Below are 24,968 nucleotides of genomic sequence, written 5' to 3' on the forward strand. Positions count from 1 at the left end.
GAGTATCAAATAGCATCAACTCAAACTTGTAACACTTGTCCATATAAGGTCCAAATCTCTTGTAAAAGGTTCAGAGAAACTAGCACAAAAATATGTAAACAAGTTGTTCTATTGTTCCAATTTTTCTTTCTTGAATATTGCATTTACAGCACCAGGCAATCACACAAAAGAGTTCACTTCACCTTCCTTGCCCAAAAATCATAAAAATGAGGGCCCTAAGCCTATACTCTCCATAATATTGTTGCATATTGGCTTGTTACTTCTTGTTTTTTCCTTTCTTTTTAGATTTCTTAGACTTGCCCTTCCCTTTCTCTGGCTGCTTCCTTTCAGCAACCTGGTTACTGCTCTCAGCATTGGTGGTGACAGACGTCAATTCAATCTTCTCGACTTCACCACCTACTGTATTGCCTTTTTCCTCACAATCCTTCTCTATTGTTGGTACAATGCACTGATTCAATAAAGCTCCAAGCTTGGGCTTTCTTGACAACAAGCTCTTCAACAGTTGTTCAGCGTTTCCCGCTTCCAAATTACTGTATAGTAGTATCAAGGTAGCACTTCATCAATAGTTTTTATTCAAAAAAAAGAAAAATGGAACTCTTGCCTCGACACACTATAATGTCTTTCCAAGCGTGACAAAATGAGTAGAATTACCAAGACCAACTTGGATATATTAAGTAGTTAGCACAAAATATTTGCTAATAAGACGTCGTAATATCAAGTTGATATGATTCGCTAAAGCGCCAGTTCCACTGTGACAAACTGAAAAGTTAGCAAAAGGACCACTATGTACAAGTCACAACAGGAAGGAAGCAGAAGGAGGAAAAAGACACCAGATGATGTTTATTACATAGCGTAATTCTTTTCTTCCACTTGCCTCTTTTCACAGTAGATAGACATGAGAGCCAACAGGACAGAAATAAATAGAACTTTTTCAGATGATATGACAGCTAAACAACAGATCGCGAACAAGAATGAACAAAATCTGGAAGTAAATATTAATGAAGGTCAAACATCTTACACAGACAAACTTCACAAATCAGAACCACAGATTACTTCTAAAACATGCATGTAGCAAAACTCTTCCGACAAAGCAGCGACTGCTCAAACTGTATATTCTATTCAAGTCACAAACTGATCTTTTTTCACACTGGGGTCCTGCTTCGTCTTTGGTTATGTTACTTTTGTTTCGTCTCTCTCTCTCTCTCTCTTCCTTTTTTTTTTTTGCTTGTGCTACAGAAGATACATATGAGGAGTTCTATGTTCTCCTAGTATCAAGAAGTGCTTCTATTAAAGCTCCCTATTACTTTGTAAAGCTTATCATTATAGCTGAAAGCTTAGATGAAGTAGCACTCATGTAAACATTGGCTAAAGCCTAAAGATGAAAAAACAAATCACTGGAAATTGCTAATATGAAGTCAAAAACGAGAAACGTCATTTGATGTTGAAAAGGAAGTTTGTTTCGCAAATTTATAAGGAATATCTCAACAGAATTGTAGCAAGGTTCCCTTGCACCGTGAAGTTCAAAGAAAATTCTGCACAGCTGGTGAATCAGGCACAAGCTAAGCCCTTTAGCAGAGAAAACACTTAAGAAGGTCCAACTTTTTAGATGACCGAACAGCATATTAAATGCTTTAAGGTATTTCAATGATATGACGTGCTTTGAGCTTGAAAGAATTCCGTCAAAATGGATTTTACACCCCTAACATATATTTTGAACCTAAACAATTTCATCTTGACACACTGTGATCCCATCAGCCCCTTAATATTCAAGTTAATTTTGCGGAAGGTTGTGGAATTTCATGTACCTTGACCGAATCGGATAAAAATAACTCTCATCCTTAAAAGAACCGAGTCTACATTACAATGGTAAGAAACCAACATACCTCGTATCCAACAATGAACGGAGCTGTTGCAGCTCCTGAAGCATACTGTGCACTTCAATCATGTCCTCACCAGCGTAAGGCTTCTCCATGGCAGCAGTCAAGAATTTTATGTGCATATTTATTTCCTCCTTAAAAAATAAGAAGTTTAGTACGTTAATAATAATTTATCCTTGCCTAGCAGACAGCTTTACGAAGTTCCACGTTACAATTAAAAGAGAACTAGGATTACCTTTATCTTCTGAACAACTATTGAGGTAGTTTCATCATTTTTACTTCCAATTCGCTTCAAAGAATCAGATATTTCCTGAAAGAAGTCCCAATTCACTTGTTGCAGATTCTGCTCGGACTGAGGAGAGACTTCCGAAAATGGCATTGTCAAAATCTTTGGTTGGTCAACATTATTCGAGGGAGAAGTAGCACATGGATTAGTCATGACTTTTGGAACTGTGGAAGTAGGAGCTTGCAAGACATTTCTAGCCGGAAACAGCAACTGAATAATGTCTTCTAAATTATAGTTTGTTCCCAACTGCACATGAATGACATTAGAATAGTTCCTGGTAGAATTCTCACCCAAGTTGACAAACAAAAGCGGATCTCTGGCAATTTGAAAAGCTTTGCCGATTTCACTGATTTGGATGTACTTCCGCTTCATTCCTGGTACAAGAATTCCGTAGAAATCCTTTGGAAGCTGGTTCCTAACATCATTGTTTCTGAGCACCTGGAAAAGAATATCATAGTGTTTCCCACTGTTCACACACAACAAGCACAGGATAAAAACCAGTCTCATGACCAATAGCTTATAGTATGCAATAACATTGACTTCCGAACGTGAAATCCACTCAAGTGTATTGAGTTTATCGGAAATGAATTGTTGTACCATCACAAGAATAAAATCATGAAATTTTTCCAAAGACTGCCTGTTTATAGAAACCCTACAAGTGGGTAGGACCTCAGACTGCTCAAAAATCAACCATTCCACCAATGAAGATTTTGTAGTGAAAAAGAACCCCCGACACTGTGACACCAAAATCAAAAAGCGCTCAACAAGATACAAGAAACAACCGGGGGAGATATAGTCATGCAGTTTGATCCAGTTCGCATTATAGGTATCTTGTAATGCTTCATAAAATTTCTCGACTAATGTGAACTCCACAGCTTCATTGCTTGATGAATGAACTTTATGAGACTCGGAACGTTTGCCTCCACAAGCACTGCCTGATTGAGATTCTTCCGTTTTGGTCGCTTTAATGCAGCTAAGAATTTCCATGAATGATTTCCATGATTCTGTTGGAACTCTTCCAACAATTTTCTTGTACAAATCTTCAGAAAGTTTTCCAGAGGCAAGCCATATCATCACCACCCTTCCAATCTGTCCATAGCTCGGACCTCTGGTGTTAATATCTTGATGGATGAATTCTTGCAGCAAGTCACGTGAAAGCTCTTTCCTCCTTAGAGAAATCATATTATCCACCAATGATTGTCGGGGGTCCAGGGGGAAGGCTTTTTCAAAGTATTTGGTAGACAGTGTCAAGAAATTCCGTATTTTCCACTCAAAACTCTTAGAATCAAGGTCCTTAGACTCACTTAAAAGTTTTGCAATCTCATATATATTCAGAAGGCACATGCTTTGCTGGAAAAGAGACAATGAAGTTGCAGCCGACTTATAGATGGATTCAAGAGTTTCCAGAACCTTCAAACCAACAATAAGTAATTCGGTGTGCCAATGACGTCGAGCGGCATAAATAAAATGCCGAGCATCAATAAATACCGTCTTTTTGCTCCGTCTGATGAAACTTTGCTGAATTTTTTTAACCCATTCAGCAGCAGGATGCAACAGTGCATATGTAACATTGATATCATTCAATTGCTTCCTAGCACCAAAGTAACTTAGGCAGAAATTACAAAAGCTGTTATATTCACCAAAGTCTTTTATCTCAAGGCCCTGAAGAGATTCAAGAAGATCAAAGATAGTCTTCCTCCACAAATTCCAAAAGTGAAGTAGTGTTCTGACACTGACTTGGCTGGACATAATCAATTCTTCCGAACTCAGTATATTGACTGATGAATTATCATCCCAAACATACTTTGCCGCATGATTTTCAAAATGAACATCCAATATTTTTCTACAACACAAAAATTCACCAATTAGACTTTCACATTTCTGAGACGCAATGAAAATGTGCTTCAAGCCGGACCAGTCACTTGACTCATCTGATAAAACTTTAACCACAGTGTGCGTGGTCTCAAAGTTGGATCCAAGCTTCGCAAATGACTTGGCCTTTTCCAAAAGTTCCTTCTTTTCTGGGAACGACTTCAAAGGCCAGCCTTTATTTCCCGAGATCCACAGAGAGTTAGAGAGAACATAAAGAAGAACAAGAGAAGATGCCTTGTCAAAATCCCCAGCCTTCCCTGTTATATCCGCTTCACGAAGAATATCCCCTTCCATCCGAGCAATTTCTGCAGCTTCAGTGAAGTTTCCTAATTCTTCTTCCAACAATAGCAGCTCATCAAGGCACCCACGAGACTTCAAGAAATTGCGTTTCATGTCAATTGAAGGGAATGCTTTCACAAATTTCATCATGGAACCTCTGTCGTTGAGCTCAAAATAATTAAAAGCGCAGTTTTCCAGGAACTCCCCCTCAATTTTGTCAATTTCCTCCGCTCTTTTCCCCAGAGTACTACACTGAGCAGCATCATGTTTCCAGTACTCGACATATTTCAATCCCAGGTCAAAACATTTCCCTTTGGTGCAAACAGACAAGCATTCTGAGAGATAATTGCCTTTTGCATAAATTCTTGCAGCATGCTCATAGCATCCAGCCAGTGTAAAACACTCGGCAGCTTTTACTAATTCAGGGTTTCCACATTTCTCCAAATAAATGTGTCCTGCGAATAAGTTTAACAAGATAAGAAAACAACACTATTTAGTCATGTTATAAGGTTACGGTGATGAAAAGCAAGACTGGGAAAGGATTCTCTAGTCATCAACTCAAAACACATAGAGCTCAAAAGCAGAAGAAAGAAAAACACTGTATATTTGTCACTCGAGCAATAAGCTCCGTAGATAACCATGGCACTAGAATAAACCACTTGTAACATTTTTTTTTTTTTTTGATAAAGGTAGGGTACCACTTGTACCATTTTAACTGATGATTTTACTGTCGGATCCAAATATATTTCATTTAACTAATCAACATGTAAAAAAAGGGCACTGACTTTGATTTTTTGTTCTAAGGTTTAAGAAATGACAGGAGAAGCGGGGATTTGCAGAAAGAAGAATGTAACCCAAGTAATATGTCCACAGAGCTCCTTTTTTATGACCTAGAAATCAGTCTGGACTCTGGACTCAACCCTTTGGGTCAACCGCAATCTTCTCCACTTAAATACTAGACATAGTTCTCTTGGCACAGGGCACGAACTTAAATAAGTACCTAGACGTCTACCTAGCATAGAAGTACAATTCAATATCTCTCGGTAATATGTTCTGAGATGTATATTACTAGAGCTCAAAACTGGATCCAAGTACTTGATAAATGGAAATGAAGAAATGTTCTATAATAAAAACACTAGAAAGGTACACAATTAAAGAGGCAAAGAAAATGCCTAGCAAGAACGGAACTCTTGAGAAAGTGAACACCAATTGTTACCTGCCCTTTCATACTCCCTCAAATCATAAAAACATTCTGCTGCCGACTCGAACCTCCCAATAGAGTCAAATATTTCAGCCGCCTCACGCAGGTAGGTGCAAGCCTCTGTGGGATTAGAATCACGAATTCGCTCAGCAGCTGCCCTAAATCTAGCTGCCTTCGCCCTTTTTTCCCAATTCTTTTCACCTGCTTTTTCGAAGCACATGATGGCCATCTCGTAGTTCTTCTCCCAGAAGAGCTGCATCATAACACCAATGCACTTTATCAAAGTCAATTAATGCTCAGAGGCGCATATAGCAACACAAGAATGAGATTTGAACAGATGAATTTGTTAATAACAATAAGACAAGGCGAATCAACTTGACCTTAATTCCCCTTGACTTCCACTCCTCCGGGGTGCTAGAAGTTTGCATTGCTTGTGCGAGTGAATCATCTATTTCCCTTGTTTCCACTAGACACAACCTTCTCCAGTAGTCAAACATAGGCTTGCAAAATTCTTCTATACTTTCAAAAATCCATAACCTTTGCCTTGTTCGAGTGATAGCAACGTAAAGCTGCTTTAGTTCGGAACACAAGAGACTATGTCGTGCCTCACAGAAACTTGGGAAGGATATATCTACTAAACCTTGTTCTTTCATGAACTCATACACCACTCTCCACTGATTTCTAAGTGGCGATGACCCAAAAAAATTATATAGCAATACATCCTACAAAAGATCAAAGAAGGAAATAAGATGATAAAGGAGACCATCAAAGGATGTGGTGCAACGGATGGGGTGCTCCTCCCTTAACCAGAGGTCTCGGGTTCGAGCTCTGGGTATGGAAAAATCCTTGGTAGGGAGCACTTCCCCCAAATGGAGCCCTACGCGGCGCGAATCCGGATATAGTCGGGCTCCAATGCGGATATCGGACACTGGGTGGGAAACCCAAAAAAAAAAAAAAAAGATGATAAAGGAGAATTCAATACAAAGGATAATAAGCTTTAGCAGAGGATGTAATCTAATTAGCAGAGTATGTTTTACAGTGTTTAAGCTCTTCAAACGACGCATTTCAATACACCGTTCTTTGCTACTAAAATGTAAAGTTGGTTGAGATAAATTAGTTCATTCGGCCATTCCACCCTTACCCAAAAGTGAAATTACAACCCTAATGAGCTATGAGCCAGGGAATGTGCCTCAAATAAACCTACATCCAGATCTCCTAAAATTCACCTTGCAACTTTTCGATCAAATGAACTTTATACAAGCAATACATAGATGCATCAATAACATCTTCATATGAATAGTATGCTGATGAAGTACTTGAAATTATATACTTTCCACAAGACAGTAACTTTATGCAGTTTATAGTTATTGGCGATTGCATAAAATGTAAAACTACAATGACACAAACAAATGCACTTTGACTTTGAAACTCAAATGTAGGTAAAAATTTATGGGAGATGGTCAGAAACACATTGCAAAATAAAGACCAAGATAGCTCATAGCAGCAATCCAGCCAAAAACTGTCTTGTGTGACCTCTTCATTTCCCTTGATGCACATGCATCTCACAGGTCAACTATATTTTACCTACTAGGCTTCAATCCCAAGCTAGTCGGGGTTGGCCATATGAATCTGTATCAGTCAGCTCTATTCAGGTCCATTTTGCTCTATCCATTCACTCTTCATCCGCGTTGATGCGCATGCATCTAACAGGTCAAGTAACCAATCTAGCAAGTAGGATTCAATCCCAAGCTAATTGGGGTTGGCTATGTGAAACTATCTCTGTTCTCTCTATTCCGGTCCATTTCATTCCAATACTAAATAACAACTCCCTTAGTTTCAATTTATGTGTCTTACTTCCATATCATTCCATTACTAAATAACTACTCCCTTAGTTTCAATTTATATGTGTTGATTTGGTATTAATGACTAAGATTGAGATGTTGATTTGATATTGATGATTAAGATTGATAGCTTAATTTTAGGAATATATTGTATTGATGTGAATGATTAGGAATTGATTGTGTAATATTGTCTTTCCTTATTTAGTCTTAGAACTCATGTATAAGTACCCATTCTTATGGATTGTATATTCATTCAGAAATACAAGAAGCCCTTTCTTCTTGCTAAAAATCTTCATGGTATCAGAGCCATTGCTGCCTTTTTGAGGTGAGTTTTCTCCCTCGCAGCACTAGGGTTCCGTGTTTTATCAAAGAGGTCGAGTTTTTCTCTCTCTTTGTGGCTGTCCGCACAAAAAACTCCTCCCGTTCAGTTCGTTTCTGGATTATTTTTCTCTGTTGGGTCGCTGGAACATTCTGAGCCTATCCCTATCAGTTTTGATTTTTTTTCGATCACCGGAATTAGGATTCCGGCGTGGCAGCCAACCTTCCGGCGATTTTTTTCTGGAATTTTTTTTTTTCAGTTCTCGGGTCATAGGCCTATTCTAACCCTTCCCATCCAGATAATATGGGTGACACTACTTCTGGAGAGACTTTGTCTCAAGATGAAGTTAAATATCTTCGTCGTCTTCTGAACAAACTTGGCTCTTCTAATGTTGCTAGCCCCAATTATGTGCAGTCAGGTATTGCTTTTAATGCTCAGCTTAATTGTTGGATTATTGATTCTGGTGCGAATAGACACATGACAGGCTCTTCTAAAGGCCTTCAAAATTACTCTCCTAGTCCCAAAGGAGATTATGTCAGAATAGCCAATGGCTCCCTAACCCCTGTCTCTGGAACAGGTTCAATCTTTTGTACTCCTGATATTACCTTATCATCCATTCTTCATGTGCCTGATTTTCCTATTAACCTATTATCTGTTAGCGCTATCACCAAAGAACTAAACTGTAGTGTCAAATTCTTTCCTGATTATTGTGTTTTTGAAGACCTTCATACAGGGAAGAAGATTGGCAGTGGTAGATTGCATGATGGCTTATATTTGATCGATGGAACTCGAGACTCTGGTCAGGCCTTTTTTGTAGGAAATAAGGATGTCAACCGAGAAATAATACAGTGGCATAGACGGTTGGGACACCCATCTTTTTTTGCTTTAAAAAAGTTATACCCTGGTTTATATTCTAGAACTGAGTTTGAATCTTTGTCTTGTGATGCATGTGAATATGCCAAGCACACTAAAAACTCTTATCCTCTGAGTGACAATAAAAGCACAATTCCCTTTTCGACTATTCATTCTGATGTCTGGGGTCCTACTCAAACACTTTCTTTGTCTGGTAGTCGATGGCTTGTTACTTTTATCGATTGTTGCACTAGAATGACATGGGCATATCTGTTAAAAGCCAAAAGTGAAGTTTTCTCCTGTTTTAAGTCATTTCATAAGATGATTTGTACTCAGTTTGAGGCTAAGATAAAGATATTTCGAACTGACAATGGCACAGAATACATGGATAAAACTTTTGGAGCTTACTTGGAGTCTTTTGGGATAATGCATCAAACTAGTTGTCCTTATACTAGTGCACAAAATGGGGTTGCTGAAAGAAAAAATAGGCATTTGTTAGAAGTAGCAAGATCCCTTTTGTTTACTATGAATCTGCCGAAGCCTTACTGGGGGGATGCCATTCTAGTAGTTGCCTACCTTATCAATAGAATGCCACTTAAAACTCTTAATTTCCGGAGTCCTTTAGAAGCTTTAAAGGGTAAAAATGACTATACTGTTCCTCCAAAGATATTTGGGTGTGTTTGCTTTGTTCACGCTAGGAACTCTGGGAAACTTGAACCTAGAGCTCTTAAATGTGTTTTTATTGGGTATTCTCCAACACAGAAAGGGTACAAATGTTATCACCCTCCTTTTAGGAGATTCTTTGTCAGTATGGATGTTACCTTTCGGGAATCTGAGCCCTATTTCAGTATTACACCATCACCTCTTTAGGGGGAGAATTATAAGGAAGAAGAGATGGTTTTTCCTATTTCTATTGTTGAAACTACTGCCACAAGGGAAAGTGAAATTGGAGAAAGAATTCAGGGGGAGACTATTGAAACTACTGCCATAAGAGAAAGTGAAAGAATTCAGGGGGAGACTGTTGGGCGTTTGGATAGGCCTGATTTGATTACTTACTCAAGGAGAAATAGAGCAGAAGAAGCCATCATGCAACCTGTCGAAGCCGAACCTTCTTCTTCTGGTGAATTATCTATACTTCCTAATGAGTTAGATTTGCCTATTGCTCACAGGAAAGGAGTCAGATCTTGCACTCAACACCCTTTATCTAACTTTGTTTCCTATAATTCTTTATCGCCCTCCTATAGAGCCTTTTCCTTGTCTATTTCTTCTGTGTCTATTCCCCAGAATTGGAGGGAAGCTTTTGCAGATTCTAAGTGGAAGCAAGCTATGATGGAAGAAATGAAGGCCTTATCAAAGAATGAGACTTGGGAACTTGTCGCATCACCACCAGACAAGAAGTTGGTTGGTTGCAAATGGGTCTTCACTGTAAAACATAAAGTTGATGGTTCCATTGAAAGGTTCAAAGCAAGATTGGTAGCTAAAGGATTCACTCAGACTTTTGGAGTGGATTATCAAGAGACATTTGCTCCTGTTGCAAAAATGAATACTATTAGAATTCTTCTATCTTGTGCAGCTAATCTTGACTGGGACTCGCAACAGTTTGATGTGAAGAATGCATTTCTTCATGGAGACTTAGAAGAAGAGGTGTACATGGAGATTCCTCCTGGTTTTGGTACTGAATAAAGTCAAGGAAAGGTATGCAGACTGAAGAAAGCCTTGTACGGATTGAAGCAATCTCCTAGAGCTTGGTTTGACAGATTCTATAAAGCAATGATCTCCTTTGGTTACCAACAAAGCAATGAGGATCACACCCTCTTTATACGACATTTAAAGGGTAAACTCCCTCTTCTCATAGTTTATGTTGATGACATAGTAATGACAGGAGATGACAAAGAGGAGATGACCCGATTGAAGAAGTTGTTGGCACAGGAATTTGAGATCAAGGATCTAGGAAAATTGCAGTACTTCTTGGGAATTGAAGTTGCTAGATCAAAAAGAGGAATCTTTATTTCTCAAAGAAAGTATATTCAGGATCTCTTGAAAGAAACAGGTATGACAGGTTGCAAACCAGCAGAATCACCCATTGAAAGCAATCACAAACTACAAAGCGGAGTTGGAAAGTCAGTTGATAAAGAGAGATATCAGAGGCTAGTTGGAAGACTCATTTATCTCTCTCACACTAGACCAGACATAGCCTATTCAGTCAGCCTAGTGAGTCAATTTATGCATGATCCTCGAGATCCTTATATGCAAGCTGTCTTTCACATCTTGCGGTATCTGAAGTCTGCTCCAGGAAAAGGTCTACTTTACTCCAGACATGGTCACCTCCAAATAGAAGCCTTTACCGATGCAGATTGGGCTGGGTCTTTAGATGACAGAAGGTCTACATCCGGTTACTGTACACTCGTAGGAGGAAACTTGGTCACTTGGAGAAGCAAGAAGCAAAGTGTAGTTGCTAGATCAAGTGCGGAGGCAGAATATAGAGCTATGGCCCAGGGTGTTTGCGAACTTTTGTGGTTACAAAAGTTACTAGAAGAATTGAGATTGTCTGAAAAAAGGAAACTTTCCTTGTATTGTGACAACAAGGCTGCAATCAGTATAGCTCGAAATCCAGTCCAGCATGACCGAACAAAGCACGTTGAAATTGATCGACACTTCATCAAAGAAAAAGTCACAGGTGGTGTCTTGAGTTTATTCCACGTGTCATCAGAAAAACAACTAGCTGATGTGTTTACTAAAGGCCTCAACAAACGGACTTTTCATACACTAGTTTGCAAGTTGGGCATGTGCGACATCTTTGCACCAACTTGAGGGGGAGTGTTGATTTGGTATTAATGACTAAGATTGAGATGTTGATTTGATATTGATGATTAAGATTGATAGCTTAATTTTAGGAATATATTGTATTGATGTGAATGATTAGGAATTGATTGTGTAATATTGTCTTTCCTTATTTAGTCTTAGAACCCATGTATAAGTACCCATTCTTATGGATTGTATATTCATTCAGAAATACAAGAAGCCCTTTCTTCTTGCTAAAAATCTTCAATATGTCTTGCTTTCTTTTTTTGTCCGTTCAAAAAACATCAATTTCTATATTTAAAGTAACTCTTTAATTCCAACTTCTCACATGGCATGTCTAAGACCATCAATCTAAGACACGTAAAATGAAACGGACGAGTATATGTTTAGGCACATTATGGGTTCTCTGAAACTATCAACAGGAGGTATAGCTCACTTCATATACTTCCAAAAGGATACTAGTAGATGGGTTAAGTAAATGATCCATATGCAAGTAGTAGAGACTTATTAAAAACCAGCTAGGCTACACATAAATCTGTCAACTATCATTAAAAACAAAATAGAGCTGTTTGACGTTAACAATTGAAATCCCAAGAATACTAATTGAGCAAACCGAGGACTTGCCTGAAACTCGAGGCCTTTGCATTCAACAATGGTCAAAACAAGTGCTTGCTTTCCAATACAACCAGAGACTTCCTTTTTTGCAGATTCATCCCGCACTAATATGACCTGCTCCGCACCAAAACCTATTATTTTTCCTCCAATACTCCCACTATTTCCAAAAATAGTAATAATTGCATTTTCATCAGCTCCAGGCTTCAGCAATACTGGAGCCTCACCAGATATGAGACTAGTCTCAGGTTTCAAGAAATCAACAGATTGAGGAAAATAATGACACAGCAAATCAATTACAGTCTGCGCTAGTTTGAGTACACCAGCATGTGTCCGAAAGTTCTGAAGCAACTGAAAGACACGTGATAGATGTCCTTTATCTTTTCTTCCAGCAACTTCATCACCCCTTGAGTCCATCACAAACTCATTGTAGAATAGATTCCTAATGTCTTCAAACCTGAAATCTATCCCCCTAGCAATTGTTTGTGCTGTATCACCAGAGAAAACAAACCCTTCATCAACATTTCTACAAATATATTTGAAAAGGGCTAGTTGTCTCATTGTGAGATCTTGAACTTCATCAATATATACAAAATCTACTTTGTCACCATCGAGATGCTGATTCTTTAGCCGAATATGAAGATCATTAACGACATCAGCTATATCATATTCACCACGGTCGATCTTCATCTTTTCATAATCCTGAAAAATACCATATATTCTATCTCTTTTTTCTGCACTTATAGTAGAGACCCGACATTCAGACATTAAACTATAAGCCTCTTTGGTGAGTTTCCCATCATGAAAATCCCCTGATTTTAACCCTCCTTTTATATAAGAAAGTATTTCAGTGAACACCCTCGAATGATCAAGATTCTTTGTCAACTGAGTACTAAAATGAGGCCAATAAAAGCTACAGAAGCGGTCATAGTTGACCTCTTTCTCCCTAATGAAAGTTTGTACAGCAACTGACCTCAAACTTATGTCTTCAGACAATTCCCACTTCAAATGGAACCTATCAAAGTAGGAAGAACCTATGGTTCCGTCAAGCATCAATAAGAACTTATGGAATGTGATCACAAGAGGGTACTTCATGTACGGAATGCCAATAAAAGAGTTCGGTAGACCTCTAAACTGTGTCGTCCCATCCAACTCATCAATTTCAAAACTACTTTCTGCTGAGAAACTTCCACCACAAGCAAAGCTGCAAATTTAAGAATGCCAATTAGAGAAACACGAATTATCATGAAAGGATCAGGTTGAACACCTCTAAATTGAACAAAAATAAAAACCTTGTTGAAGGTTATAGCCACAACATTGACTCTGTATGATGAAGAACATGTCCGAACTAGTAAAACATAATCACACCAAAACAAAATGCAATTAAGTGTGAAAACCTACAACTACCCCAGCTCCAAATCATTTAAACTAGCTCACTAAATCATCAAATTTATGGGATGAGTTCTTATCATGTGAATAGTTTAACTACCCACATTCCTACCTTGCTTATTCATGAGGTAAATCAAATTCGGAAATGCAAATATCATGTGTTAGTAAAGGTTAAGAACATAGACTTTTCTACGTTGCAAATTTCTTTTTGACAATAAAGGTTTAGAAAGGTCAAGGAGCAGAAGTTGTTCAAAAAATAAAAGGTAGCGTTGAGTAATGCTTATGCCTTGGAATATTAACAGCATCTTGTAACCTTTGCTGAATTCAGAGAGGGTAAATGAACTAACTGCTGCTCAAAGATTACATCATTTTCACATTCGGTCATACTACTGTTCGGTGGTTTTTATGGTTAAGAGCTCAAAGCACCTTAGATTTATCAATTCATTTGGGATGAATTTTCTAGATCAATTAAACTTTATTCGAAACATCAATAACCATGGCAACTAGCTCTCGTTAGGCATACGCCAGGTACAGAACAATCAAGCATATAACTAATTCTTACAAAATAACCTAGAAATCCCCGAGGGCCAGTGACGCACAGCTCGAACTCGGTGGAGAATGCGCCCTCTCTCCACCTTTCTTTTGGTGCAGCGGGTTCGAACCCATGACATGTGCATAGCCGCGATCGTGCATTGTGCTCTTACCCCTGAACCAAAGCCCTAGAGCTATAACAAAATGTTCCAAATTGTAGTATGAATGATCGTATGAAGATTATTTCAAAATCACCTCACTTTATTGCCTACTAAGGAATTTTCCTAGTCTCTCCTGGTCTTTATTCTAAGCTTCATTGACTGCTAAATCACACCTTTGAGAACTAATTTAATTATTCTCTCTCAACACATTATAGATTATTGTAATTTTAGGAAAAACCACCCACCCCAAAAACAAACAAAAACTAGTTAAGAGGTTCATTAGTCATCAAGGATGAAGCGTGTAGCTCATTAAAACAAGCAATCCCAGTAAACTCTGTGACAAAAAGATTAGATCACACCTTTTTAGCTGAGAAATCTGTTGTTTGACAGCATAACAAAGTTTGGGACTAACTGTTACAAAAAGTTGGCGCAAGGTAGCCCTGCCAGCCTCTCTTACACATTGAATCTCCTCATTTATTGGCACTGCACATTGATTTACTTCTTTGTTCGCCGCTTTGTCTAATCCTTCAATAGAATTGTGGTGTTGTTGCTCCTTCTGCAATAACTTCATGGTCAAAACTGTTGTTTTTCCCGTGCCTGAGCGACCAAGGATAAAGCTACTTCTCCTAAATTGGATTATCTCCCTCTCTTCGTTATTAACTTCAAAAGGGAGATCTAATTCTTCACCATGGTGATTGGAGAGCAAATGATTGACAACACCAGATGATAATGAGTAAAACTTCATTAACAATAGGCTTTCGCTGACTCTTGAATTTTCAACATAACTTCTACCATCTATTGCACCAGTTGATTCATCATTCAAACTGCTCGCAGTAATGCTTTTATATTGAACAATCTCACGACAAAGCTTCCAACTCTTTGGAACTTCCAAGTCCCTGTACAAAAGTGAAAACGTTAACACAAGAATTTACAAGAAGCAATAGCAGTTCATCGTAATATTCGAATCTATAGAGCACAAAAGAACCAGTTTACCCCTCAAGACATTTCTCTTTGCAAAGATTGATAAATTCATCAGTGTACATTGAACATATGTTATCGAGACGTTTCAACAACTTTGCGACCTCCTCCAAGGGCAATACATCCCACACCCTCAGCACTTGAGTATAGGTGGATTCTTTCTGAATATCAACAGAGCAAACGACATAACGCCCTTCAACCTTAAATTGTTTTACAATTTGAGATGAGCTCTCGGAAATTGAATCCACATTCTTTCTCTTGGGACGCCATCCACTAGCCAACTTAACCAGAAGATTTATCACAGATTTCTTCAAGCGAGAAGATGTTAGCTTTCCAAATGATTTTCTAAAATTGTCACTAAAGAGTACCTGAGAAACCACGTAGAAGACAATACACCAAGATGGCCAAGTAAACTCATTAGACAGGAACCAAAAAACGTATGTATATGGGACAAATAATACAAGAACAAGGTTTACCACCTTGAATGAGTGAAGCCCACACTAAGAAAGAATAAACATATAAAATGGACAAAGACTGATGTTTGCATTGACAACAACTGATGTAAGTAGAACACATTAAACATAGAATTAATAGATGCACCGGGAGGAAGAGTCCTGGTAATGCTAATGCAAAATGTTACATTAGAAGTTAAGATGAACCATAAGAAAGACAACACACATAACCCATTAATGGTTCAAACAAACTACATGAACAAACAATCAGAAGTGCAAAGAAACACATGAGCCCCCTAAGACAATACAAGTAGGTATAGCAATCCAAAAATGAAATATTTATCCTCGGTTAAAAACTTTTGAAGAAGAGAATGAAAATCAACAACTAACTTTCTTCACACTTTACTCATTTCAATAAACAATTGTGAGCAACATAGAAGTACATATTCTTTTCATGGAAATAGGCCCTAACAAATCACACTTGGAGTTCAATATACAAGAAAAATAACAACGGAAAAAGGAGGGGTTGCGGACCCAACACTCAAGTGTTAGAATATTCATGGTGCCATAACTTCATTATACTTAGACATTAACCGACCCCATGTCATATTCAACCAGTGTATTTAAGAAAAAAAAAAGACTCTGTGTCCCAATTTATGCGACACTCTTTCCCTTTTAGTCAGTCCCAAAAAGAATGACATCTTTCTAATATTTAGTAACAATTCAATTTTGAACTTTCCATTTTACCCTTATGAGATGATTTACAGCCAGAGAAATTTTTATGGCTTATTTTAGATCACAAGTTTCAAGTCTTTTTTCTCTTAAACTTTGTGCCTAGTCAAACACCTTCACATAAATTGGGATGGAGGGAGTATGTAAAATATCCAAATGCATCCTTCGGTCTAAATCTATGTGAGGGACGCAATTCAAAAACTCACAAAGCATAAGTTGTACCTTCCATCTCTGAGATTTGAACAGAATACTATCCGAATTAAGTAAATCATCAAGCTGATCATATTCTTTCTTAACATCTAAAATTGTTGTCCTCATGTCATTGTCTTCCTCGGCATGAAAGAAGCACTGACGATCCTTGGCGTCACGAACTAATGCTTCCCAGACGGAGTTGCTCTGACGTAATGTTAGCTCATTTCCAAGAATCCATAGACAGTGTCTACAAGAATAAAACCCCGAGACGTCAGCTTAGAAAAATAAGATCCAAATGGGACGAAACAGCAAAACAGATTGATCCGTACCGAGCCCTGGTCAAAGCAACATTGGTCCTTTGAAGGCTAGACAAGAAACCAATTGATCCACCACAATTAGATCTCACAGTAGATATTATTATAATATCTTTCTCCCCTCCCTGAAATCCATCTACCGACTTCACCTTAACTTCAAAACCATCAAGGTTATCAAACCTCCGCCCAAGTTTACCTTGTATGGCCAAAACTTGTGCAGCATACGGTGATATAACACCAACACTGAGTTTCTTCCTGGAGCCACTCCAAGCTGCAAACAAAGTATAGAAGAAGATAACAAAAACTAAAACAAAAACTGGAAAAGCATTTAAGCTAAGAAGAACTTCCCACCCACGCAATCCCAATTAAACATTAATCAAGAGAGAGCCAACTTAATATTGGAAACAGTGCAGTCGTTTGAACAATACACAAATCAAGTTGTGCGTATAATCAAGTTTGCTAGTAAACATTTCGCAATCAAAGACTTAACGACACATGCCCAAGGACAAAATTTGTGTTATTAGGTGTTCTTCATTAAGGATTCTTGCACAATCACAGCCACGTTTGAATAATACACTTGTTTATTTTTGCTAATATTGGGACCAAATGAGTCCGTTCAATACCCTGATACACCAATGTACCATCTTACGTCACGCTTTGAACAGGACAAAAAATTAATGTTGATTTCGAGAAAGGTACATGTAGTTATTAAGGCAAGAAGACAAAAGAGCATTTCAGGAAAAACTCCAGCCACAAAAGTGTAGGTTTCATTAATACGAGTATACCTTTAAACAAGTTATGCACTATCTTCATCACTAATGCCACCTCAACCATATTTCTTCGGCTATGTCCAACATCATCCATTTCTTCTTTACCCATGGGAACATTAATAAAGGAATACGGGCCAAAACACCTTCCTGGAAGATATCTTTTCTCGTACGTTTTATGCTTAACATCAGGGGCATCACGAATTTGCTTATGGTAGAAAGTTGAATTTGGGAATTGGCTAATTGACGGATGCATCCGGTATTGTATGTTAAGCAAATGCTTAGAATGACATAGCGAACTGAACCTTTCAAAAAGGCTCCTTCCAAAGCCAGCTTCTTCAGAAACCTGATAAAGAGTAACAAAATTGTGTTAAAGAAAACATAGTGCAGTTGCAATTCCTTTAAGTTGCATGCAAGAAAAGGCAAACTTACTCGACTCTTAACTGCTGCGGGTAGTTGACACTCATCGCCTACCAAAACAGTATGCCTTAGACCTTGAAGTTGAAAGGGTATGACAGATTCACATTCCTTCAATTGCGCAGCTTCATCAATGACTAATAAGTCAAATGGCTTGATATCCACTGAATGAAGCTTATACGAACTAGAAGCCGTACAGAAGACCAAGGAAGCCATTTGTATACAGAACTCTCTAATCGACTCCATACCCATTGCACTAGGAAGACTGAGTTTACCGAGAGATTGGCGAACATCTTTCAGAAGAACAAGGCACTGGCTTCTCAAACACGGTAAAGACAACTCACCCAAAAATGCCTCGGAAGAGATTTCACATGAAAATACTTCCTCCACTTCTTTAGATCCAACATTCTCTTGAAATAACATTCTCTCCAAACAACCAAGTAGGGAGATAAGGCTTACCACTTTTTCAAAATTCTCCTCCCTAATAAAACATAAGGGTAGATGAGTACAGAATATTAACATGCATTTTCTCAAAGATGAAGCTGTAGAATTAAACCGGGATCTAGCAAAATCAATCAATGAGCTGATTTTTTCTTTTTCCTTCTGAGCTTCCACTTGATCAGCAAGTTCCTTAACTTTGATCAACTCGTTGTCCACGTATATGTGATACTGAGAAATGCAATCTTCAAGAAACCCGCTCGTGGAACTTATACAGTGTTTCCAACCAGTCACCGGTCCAAGGCACTCCACCAGCCTATCGACACGATAATCAAGGTAAATCTCCTCAATATCTTGATCAACTTTTAGCCGGTCCTTATTCCCGAATAAGAGAACATCACCCAGAGGACAAACATTATCTATTTCCGCAGAAAGATTTTGAAATGACTCTTTGATCAGCTTAACCAACCGTGAAGCTACTTCTTTTATTGCTACATTTGTTGGGGCACAAGTAAGAGTTCTATACTTCGTTTTCAATAGTATGAAGAGCATGACACTCGTTGTCTTAGTCTTTCCCGTACCAGGTGGACCCCATATGAATTCCACCGAAGGCTTGTGGTGACACTTCAATGTATCAAGAGAGGTCAAGACTGCATTAGCCTGCGAATCATTCAAGTTAGACAGCAGAGTGCTAACAACTTCTCCTTCAGGTCCATCAGTAATGGATGCAGAACAAACGTCACATTTATCCTCCCCCTGTTTCTGCACAAAAACAAATGTCTTTTCATATAAAAACAAATGTCTTTTCATTCTCAAAATCAGCTAAGTAGTACTGGGTATATGTCTATTCGAGGGATAGCCCATAGTAGGGGTGTCACAATTAGGAGAAACGGAAGAGGCGCCTGTCTGAGAAACTAGCCGTACAGTAGAGTACATATCGTTTTTAATTGCTTAAGAGCACATTGTTTTTTATTGTTCAAGAGTACAGATTTTCTAAAATAAAGAGTAGAGGTTTAGAAATATGAGAAATGCAAAACAGGTCAGCCATTTGCGACCCAAGAGACCGGTGAATCTACATTACAAAGGTTGGGGTAAAGGAACATTTCTTAGCCAAAAACACAAATTTGACAACTAACCATCAATAAAAAGATGAAAACTAGAAGATTTTGTCCAGCTGCTGTAAATCGAAGAAGTATAATATTACTTAGCATTACAGTAATATTATTACAACCAACACATAACTTTGTCAAACATTCATAAGCTGCCATTTTTGTTTTGCATTTCTAAAAGAATGCTAATGTCATCTCTGTTGTGTGTTTTTCCGGCCATACTTGAGCTACACGACCATCACACATTAGCTTGAAATATAATCTCATCACACCAAAGAGGCCCCTAAAGGGTACAAACATATTACTCCCTCCATTTTAGTTTGTTTGTTTTAGTTTGACTGGGCACGGAGTGTAAGAAAGTAAAGAAGACTTTGATTCTTATAGTCTTGAACTAAAAATATGTATAATGTACCAAAACTCCTTTTAATCTTGTGGTCTTAAACATGCCATGTGGGATGTTGAAATTAAAGAGCTACCAAATTAGGAAACAAACATTCTTTTTTAAACGGACTTAAAAAAAGAAATTAAGACAAACAAATTAAAACAGAAGGAGTATACTTCATTATTGCAGCCAAATATCAGAACCAGGGAGAAGGGACAATACATTGGTTGATGATCTAAGATAATATTAAATAGGCTAATAGGGACGGGGTTCAGAAGCACAGCAGCAAGATTACTTACCTCATGCCCACTGCATAGAACTTTCTTAATGATGTTCAAATTCTCTCTCATTCCCAGTGCATTCCATACTCTCTTACTCGGAATCACATTTACCAAAAACACTACATAATAGGATTTTTGCGTTACCTCAGAGGTTCCAATATCTCTAGCAACTTTAACTTTAAAATTAGTGGATGCATTTAAATCATCATTCTCATTGTCACTGATATCAGTTACAGATGCGAATGTCCAATTCCATCCCGCTCGCTGTAGGTCGGAAGCGGTTTCAGGTTTAGCATCTGAGATAACAATAATATCCCCGGGCAATGTTCGATAAGGCTCCCTACCATCACCAAATAGATTCCTCCAATAATCAACATTAGCATAGAAAAGAAGTTCTCCATATGGTTCGACTTCATTGAACGAGATCAATTCACCGAAGGGTGCTTTGTTTATGACTTCCAAAGAAGCTGCGATATCTGCTCGTGTTTCTTCCAGTAAAGGGAAGGAAAATGATCCCAGGTAATGATCCACTGATTCAAATGATTCTGGAATCTTCTCCACCTACACAACAGGAAATTTTATATTAAAAGAGACGAGTGAATGTGAAACAAGAAACTTATTTTGGCATTTTGGAAACCATGCATTCCATTTACAAGTTGGTAACAATAATATCTTCTTAATACATCATTTATATGGGGGTCAAGAAGTCATCTTCTCTTTAAAGTTCCAAAGCAATCTAATCTTTCAAAGAGGGAAAGGAAACTTCAATGGTTGTTTGGCTCAAAATCAGGTTATCCTAGGATTATAATGCTGGAATCATCACCAAGTTATCAATCCCACCTTTTAGGGATAAGGCATCATTACCCCTGAACAATACCCGAAGTTGCTACGACACACCTTACTTTTTCCTAGGTCCTATTACCCCTAAACTTTTTTAAAACGTAAAAATTATCCCCTAAAAGTTGATGTCCACTCTTATATGGGAGAGTGACATACACTCTCCTTGTCACATGTATATTTATTTGCTTTCTTTTTTAAAAAAAATATATCGCTTACGTGTCAATTTTAAAAAAAAAATGAAAAACTGAATTCTGTTAAAAAAAAATGAAAAATGGATATTTAAATGATCTGAAAATTTGATTTTATTTTATTTTTAAAACCTGTCTTTTTATTAAAAAAAAAAAAAAAAAAAAAAAAACTGAAAACATGGATTTTTTTAAATATGGAAAACTTGATTATTTTTTTAAAATGTCTTAAAAAATCTTGATTTTCATGATTTCATTTTCTTAGAACACTTTTATTTTTCAAATAAAACCTGGATTATTAAAAAAAATTGAAAAAGGAGTTTTTCTTGTCAAAATGTGAAAAAACTGAATTTTATAAAAATTTGGAAAAATTAATTATTTTTTTAAAACGTTGAAAACCCGTTTTTAAAACTAAATTTGGAAAACTAGATTTCTAAAAAAACGGATTTTAAACAAAAATCATCTATAAAAGTAGAAACAAAACAGTCAGTTCTTAGACATCTTAAATGATACGAGTAGTATATTTCTCTCTATCATCCTTTTCACCGGTAGATGTGAGAAAAAACTATTTAAAGATCAAGAAAATCACAGGGGAATAATGTGTTCCGAATACAAATAAATTAGAGACTGATGCAACTTCACGAGGCTTACAGAGATATATAAAAATGGAAGAAAATTTATTTTGTGCCTCACACAACTGATGCTAGTTGAGGGAAAATACTTCTTTCCATAATGCAAACAAAACATCAGTTATGCAGCATATTCATTAATTTTGACAAATAAGGTTCCTGATCACCATATAGTTCATAGCTAGGATATTAAAATGCAAAAAAGCGTGTAGATCATTGATCCTAATATACCACAGGCCATGAAGCGAAAATTTAAAAAAGTTAAAAAAAGATTGTATCCCTTTCTTTATTTTATATTGAAATAAACTCTTTCAAGATCACTCTTAAAACAAAACAACACTACTACTAGAAACAAAAGTTTTTCCTACTGACATTCAGTTGAAAATATATGCTATAAAACATGATTTTCCTACTCTATTCCCACTGAAGCAGCTCACTGAAAAACGCACTGTGGGAATCATATTCCCATTGAAATGCTGAAAACACTATTATTTTGATTTTCCCCAACGACATTCACTGGATATTTCCACTGAACATTATTCAGCAGGAAATCGGTGAGAAAATAGAGATTTTTTGGTAGTGTAAGTAGCCAAAAAGTACCTGATTTTGATACAGAGTGTCGTCAAGAATATCATCGATAGACCAGGAGAAGACCAAATCAATGAAGTTATCTTTAGGCCCTTCTCTCTTTTTCCTAGAATTAGAACGTCTTTCCATAGTCTGATCACCCAAAATAAATCTGCTATTTACCTAAAACACATATAAATATGTCACTGTCCAAACTGTTGCATGCAAGAAAACATGAAAATTTTGTAATAAGATACTAGTGTATATTGTGCCCAAGGACTACTTAAAGGAAAAGCAAGGATGGATTTCTTCGTCATGAAGGAAAAAACAAAACAAAAGAAAGAAAAATCAACCTTAGCACAATATGAACGTACAAGTAAAAAGCTACTAGCACTGCCAATGTCGAACAAAAAAGATAATCAAAGGACTTATCTAAAACTTTTTTCTTTTTCTATAAGTAGTCAAAGTTAGTCTCTAATCTTTTTTAAAGAAATGAAACAATTACAGTGAGAAGAACCACTCACAATTTTGTACGAGAAAGAGGAAAGGTGCTTCACAGGTGAAATGAACAGTTCTTTTTTGGGAAATGAAAGAGGCGGTCTTTTCATTTTCAAGGAAAAAAAAAACTTTCACTGAACCAATGAAATGTTTTAAATTTATTTTTACATATAATTTTGTACTCAAAATAAATTTTCACTTTTTACTTATCTACTTAATCATATCAAGGAAAAATAATTTTTTTTCTTTTATTATCCTTAACATTAATTACTCATTTCTAAATCATTCTTCAAGTTCAATTAGACTATACACCAACTAATATAAGTATTATAGTAAAATACATACTTCATTTATTAATTCTTAAAAATCGTGTAAAGTCAAAAGTGCAAGTAAAAGAGAACGGAGGGAGTATTAAGAGTTAATGGTCAAAAGCGCACTCAACTACTCCCTCCGTTCATTTTTATTTATCTTTTATACTAAAAATAAATGTCCATTTTTACTTGTCCAGTTTAAAAAAACAAGACAGATATTAACATTTACTGTAGTTCCTAATTTACCCTTATTATTTACTATAATAACTTATCAATATCCCAAAACATTGCATTCATTATATTCAGAGAGTGATATAGTAAAATTGTCACTCTATTTTTTACTCTTTAATAGGCATGTCAAGTCAATGCATGACAAGTGAAAATAGACAGATTTTTTTACGAATTTCACATTCCAACTACCATGTTCCCTTCTCCTACCTTACCTGGAATATCAAGTAGATATGTTTTAATATATAGATGGTGCTAGTTTATGTAGAAAAAGAGAAAAATTGATAGTTGGGTGTGAAACTCGCGAAAAAATTAAAGTGTGTTTTTCACCATTATCTCTTTTACTAATCATGATTAATTTATACACATATATACTCTCACACACTAGTTATCTTATGGTAAATTGATTTCATGATTCGATAATAATATTGAGGATGTGTTATGAAATAATTATGTGGGGATGTCTATTTGCATTAATAACTTTTAGAGGAATGAATTTTTTATCTTTATCTTTTTTATTCTCATAACCTCTACAATGTTAATAACCATATTCATGATATCTTGATATTTCTCAACAAAATCAAAATTATATAGGTATTCAGAATTATGTTGGTAAGATTTGAAGAAATAAAAAAAAGTTTTGCCTACCTCTTACTTCAAAATAACGTTATTTTATAACAATTTATGTAAGGCCATACATTACGTTACAACAAAATGCTGAAATACCTACTCGTAGGATGTGTGAATTTGTAATTATCCTTTGATAATGCTCTAAGGTACGTATTATTCTTGCTATGTTTGTGTTCATCGCCTAGCTGTAAGCTTGCCTTCGAAATTGCATGCCAAAATCTTCATCCATTATTATATATACTAGGTGAGAATGGCCCGTGCCAATATTTTGAAAATTAAAACTATAAATATTTTTATCAAAATAACAAATCTATATATAATATAAAACTAGGCATAGACAAGGTGATGTGGCACCTCTCTATAGCCTAGAAGCACAATTATCTTTTTTTCTCCTTTTTCTGGGATTTTCTCTATATTTTTCACATTTATGTGCTATGATAAAAAAATCTCAAAAATCTCTCATTTAACTCTCTTAATTATATATATTTGTAAATATGCTATCTCAAAAAACTAAAGAAGCAATTCTTTAAATTTCTTAATTACAGTGAAAAACCCAAATTAAAGTCCCGCAATCTAATTCTCCTTCAGTTATCTTCTCCTTCCTATGATTAATGCCTATTATTATTTTGTGTAAATGTGTACGTACTATTACTCCTATTACGTTACTGGCAAGTCCAATAGCCACTTTCTTAATTATTCCCTTAATTACTCTTATTACACGATACACTCTTTTCCCACTCCACTTCTTATGATTTAATTATATTGAATGTGGTATTCATTCAAGGTGAAATGCTTAATCTTAGTATATATAAACCAAACAAGACAACAACAGTTGGACATTCGCATTTCTGTTGCTCCTTAGCTTTCTCAATTCCAACATTTTAATAGTTTATGTTTGACATATTTTTTTTTTATAAACCCCCTAATCTTTCTCAACTTCTGTCACCTTACTATTTGAATTCTCATGTCATTTTAGTAATAAAATTGTAAATTTTC

The 24,968-nt window shown here is 36.5% G+C and overlaps 1 protein-coding gene across 3 annotated transcripts; it reads right to left on the reverse strand.

Moving 5' to 3' along the window:
- Positions 1 to 10: 10 nt before the first annotated feature.
- LOC132636503 (uncharacterized) lies at positions 11 to 22,626 on the reverse strand. 3 transcript variants are annotated; one of them, XM_060353410.1, is made up of 14 exons: positions 22,339 to 22,626; positions 20,103 to 20,645; positions 17,890 to 19,068; positions 17,476 to 17,803; positions 16,706 to 16,961; positions 16,407 to 16,623; positions 15,016 to 15,368; positions 14,382 to 14,918; positions 11,954 to 13,145; positions 5,896 to 6,237; positions 5,531 to 5,768; positions 2,113 to 4,769; positions 1,884 to 2,011; positions 11 to 530 (listed from the first exon to the last, which is right to left on the reverse strand). In XM_060353410.1, the coding sequence occupies exons 1-14, from the start codon at positions 22,453 to 22,455 to the stop codon at positions 257 to 259; spliced, it is 8,361 nt and encodes a 2,786-aa protein (XP_060209393.1). In that variant the 5' UTR covers positions 22,456 to 22,626; the 3' UTR covers positions 11 to 256. The 3 variants fall into 3 exon arrangements, with proteins under 3 accessions (XP_060209393.1, XP_060209392.1, XP_060209394.1); XM_060353409.1 differs by having other exon boundaries at positions 17,890 to 19,074; XM_060353411.1 differs by lacking the exon at positions 5,896 to 6,237 and having other exon boundaries at positions 17,890 to 19,074.
- Between the last annotated feature and the right edge of the window lie 2,342 nt (positions 22,627 to 24,968).

Source organism: Lycium barbarum, chromosome 4, assembly GCF_019175385.1.
Source record: "Lycium barbarum isolate Lr01 chromosome 4, ASM1917538v2, whole genome shotgun sequence".
Lineage (NCBI taxonomy): Eukaryota > Viridiplantae > Streptophyta > Magnoliopsida > Solanales > Solanaceae > Lycium > Lycium barbarum.

What these genes read in the sequence shown, in the direction of transcription:
- LOC132636503 (XM_060353409.1), bottom strand. Translation starts at nt 22,455, where the DNA reads ATGGAAAGACGTTCTAATTCTAGGAAAAAGAGAGAAGGGCCTAAAGAT. An exon ending in ACACTCTGTATCAAAATCAG is followed by an intron (nt 20,646 to 22,338) that starts GTACTTTTTGGC and finishes CCTGTTGTGTAG; the next exon opens with GTGGAGAAGATTCCAGAATC. An exon ending in TCAAATCTCAGAGATGGAAG is followed by an intron (nt 15,369 to 16,406) that starts GTACAACTTATG and finishes GTGGTTTCTCAG; the next exon opens with GTACTCTTTAGTGACAATTT.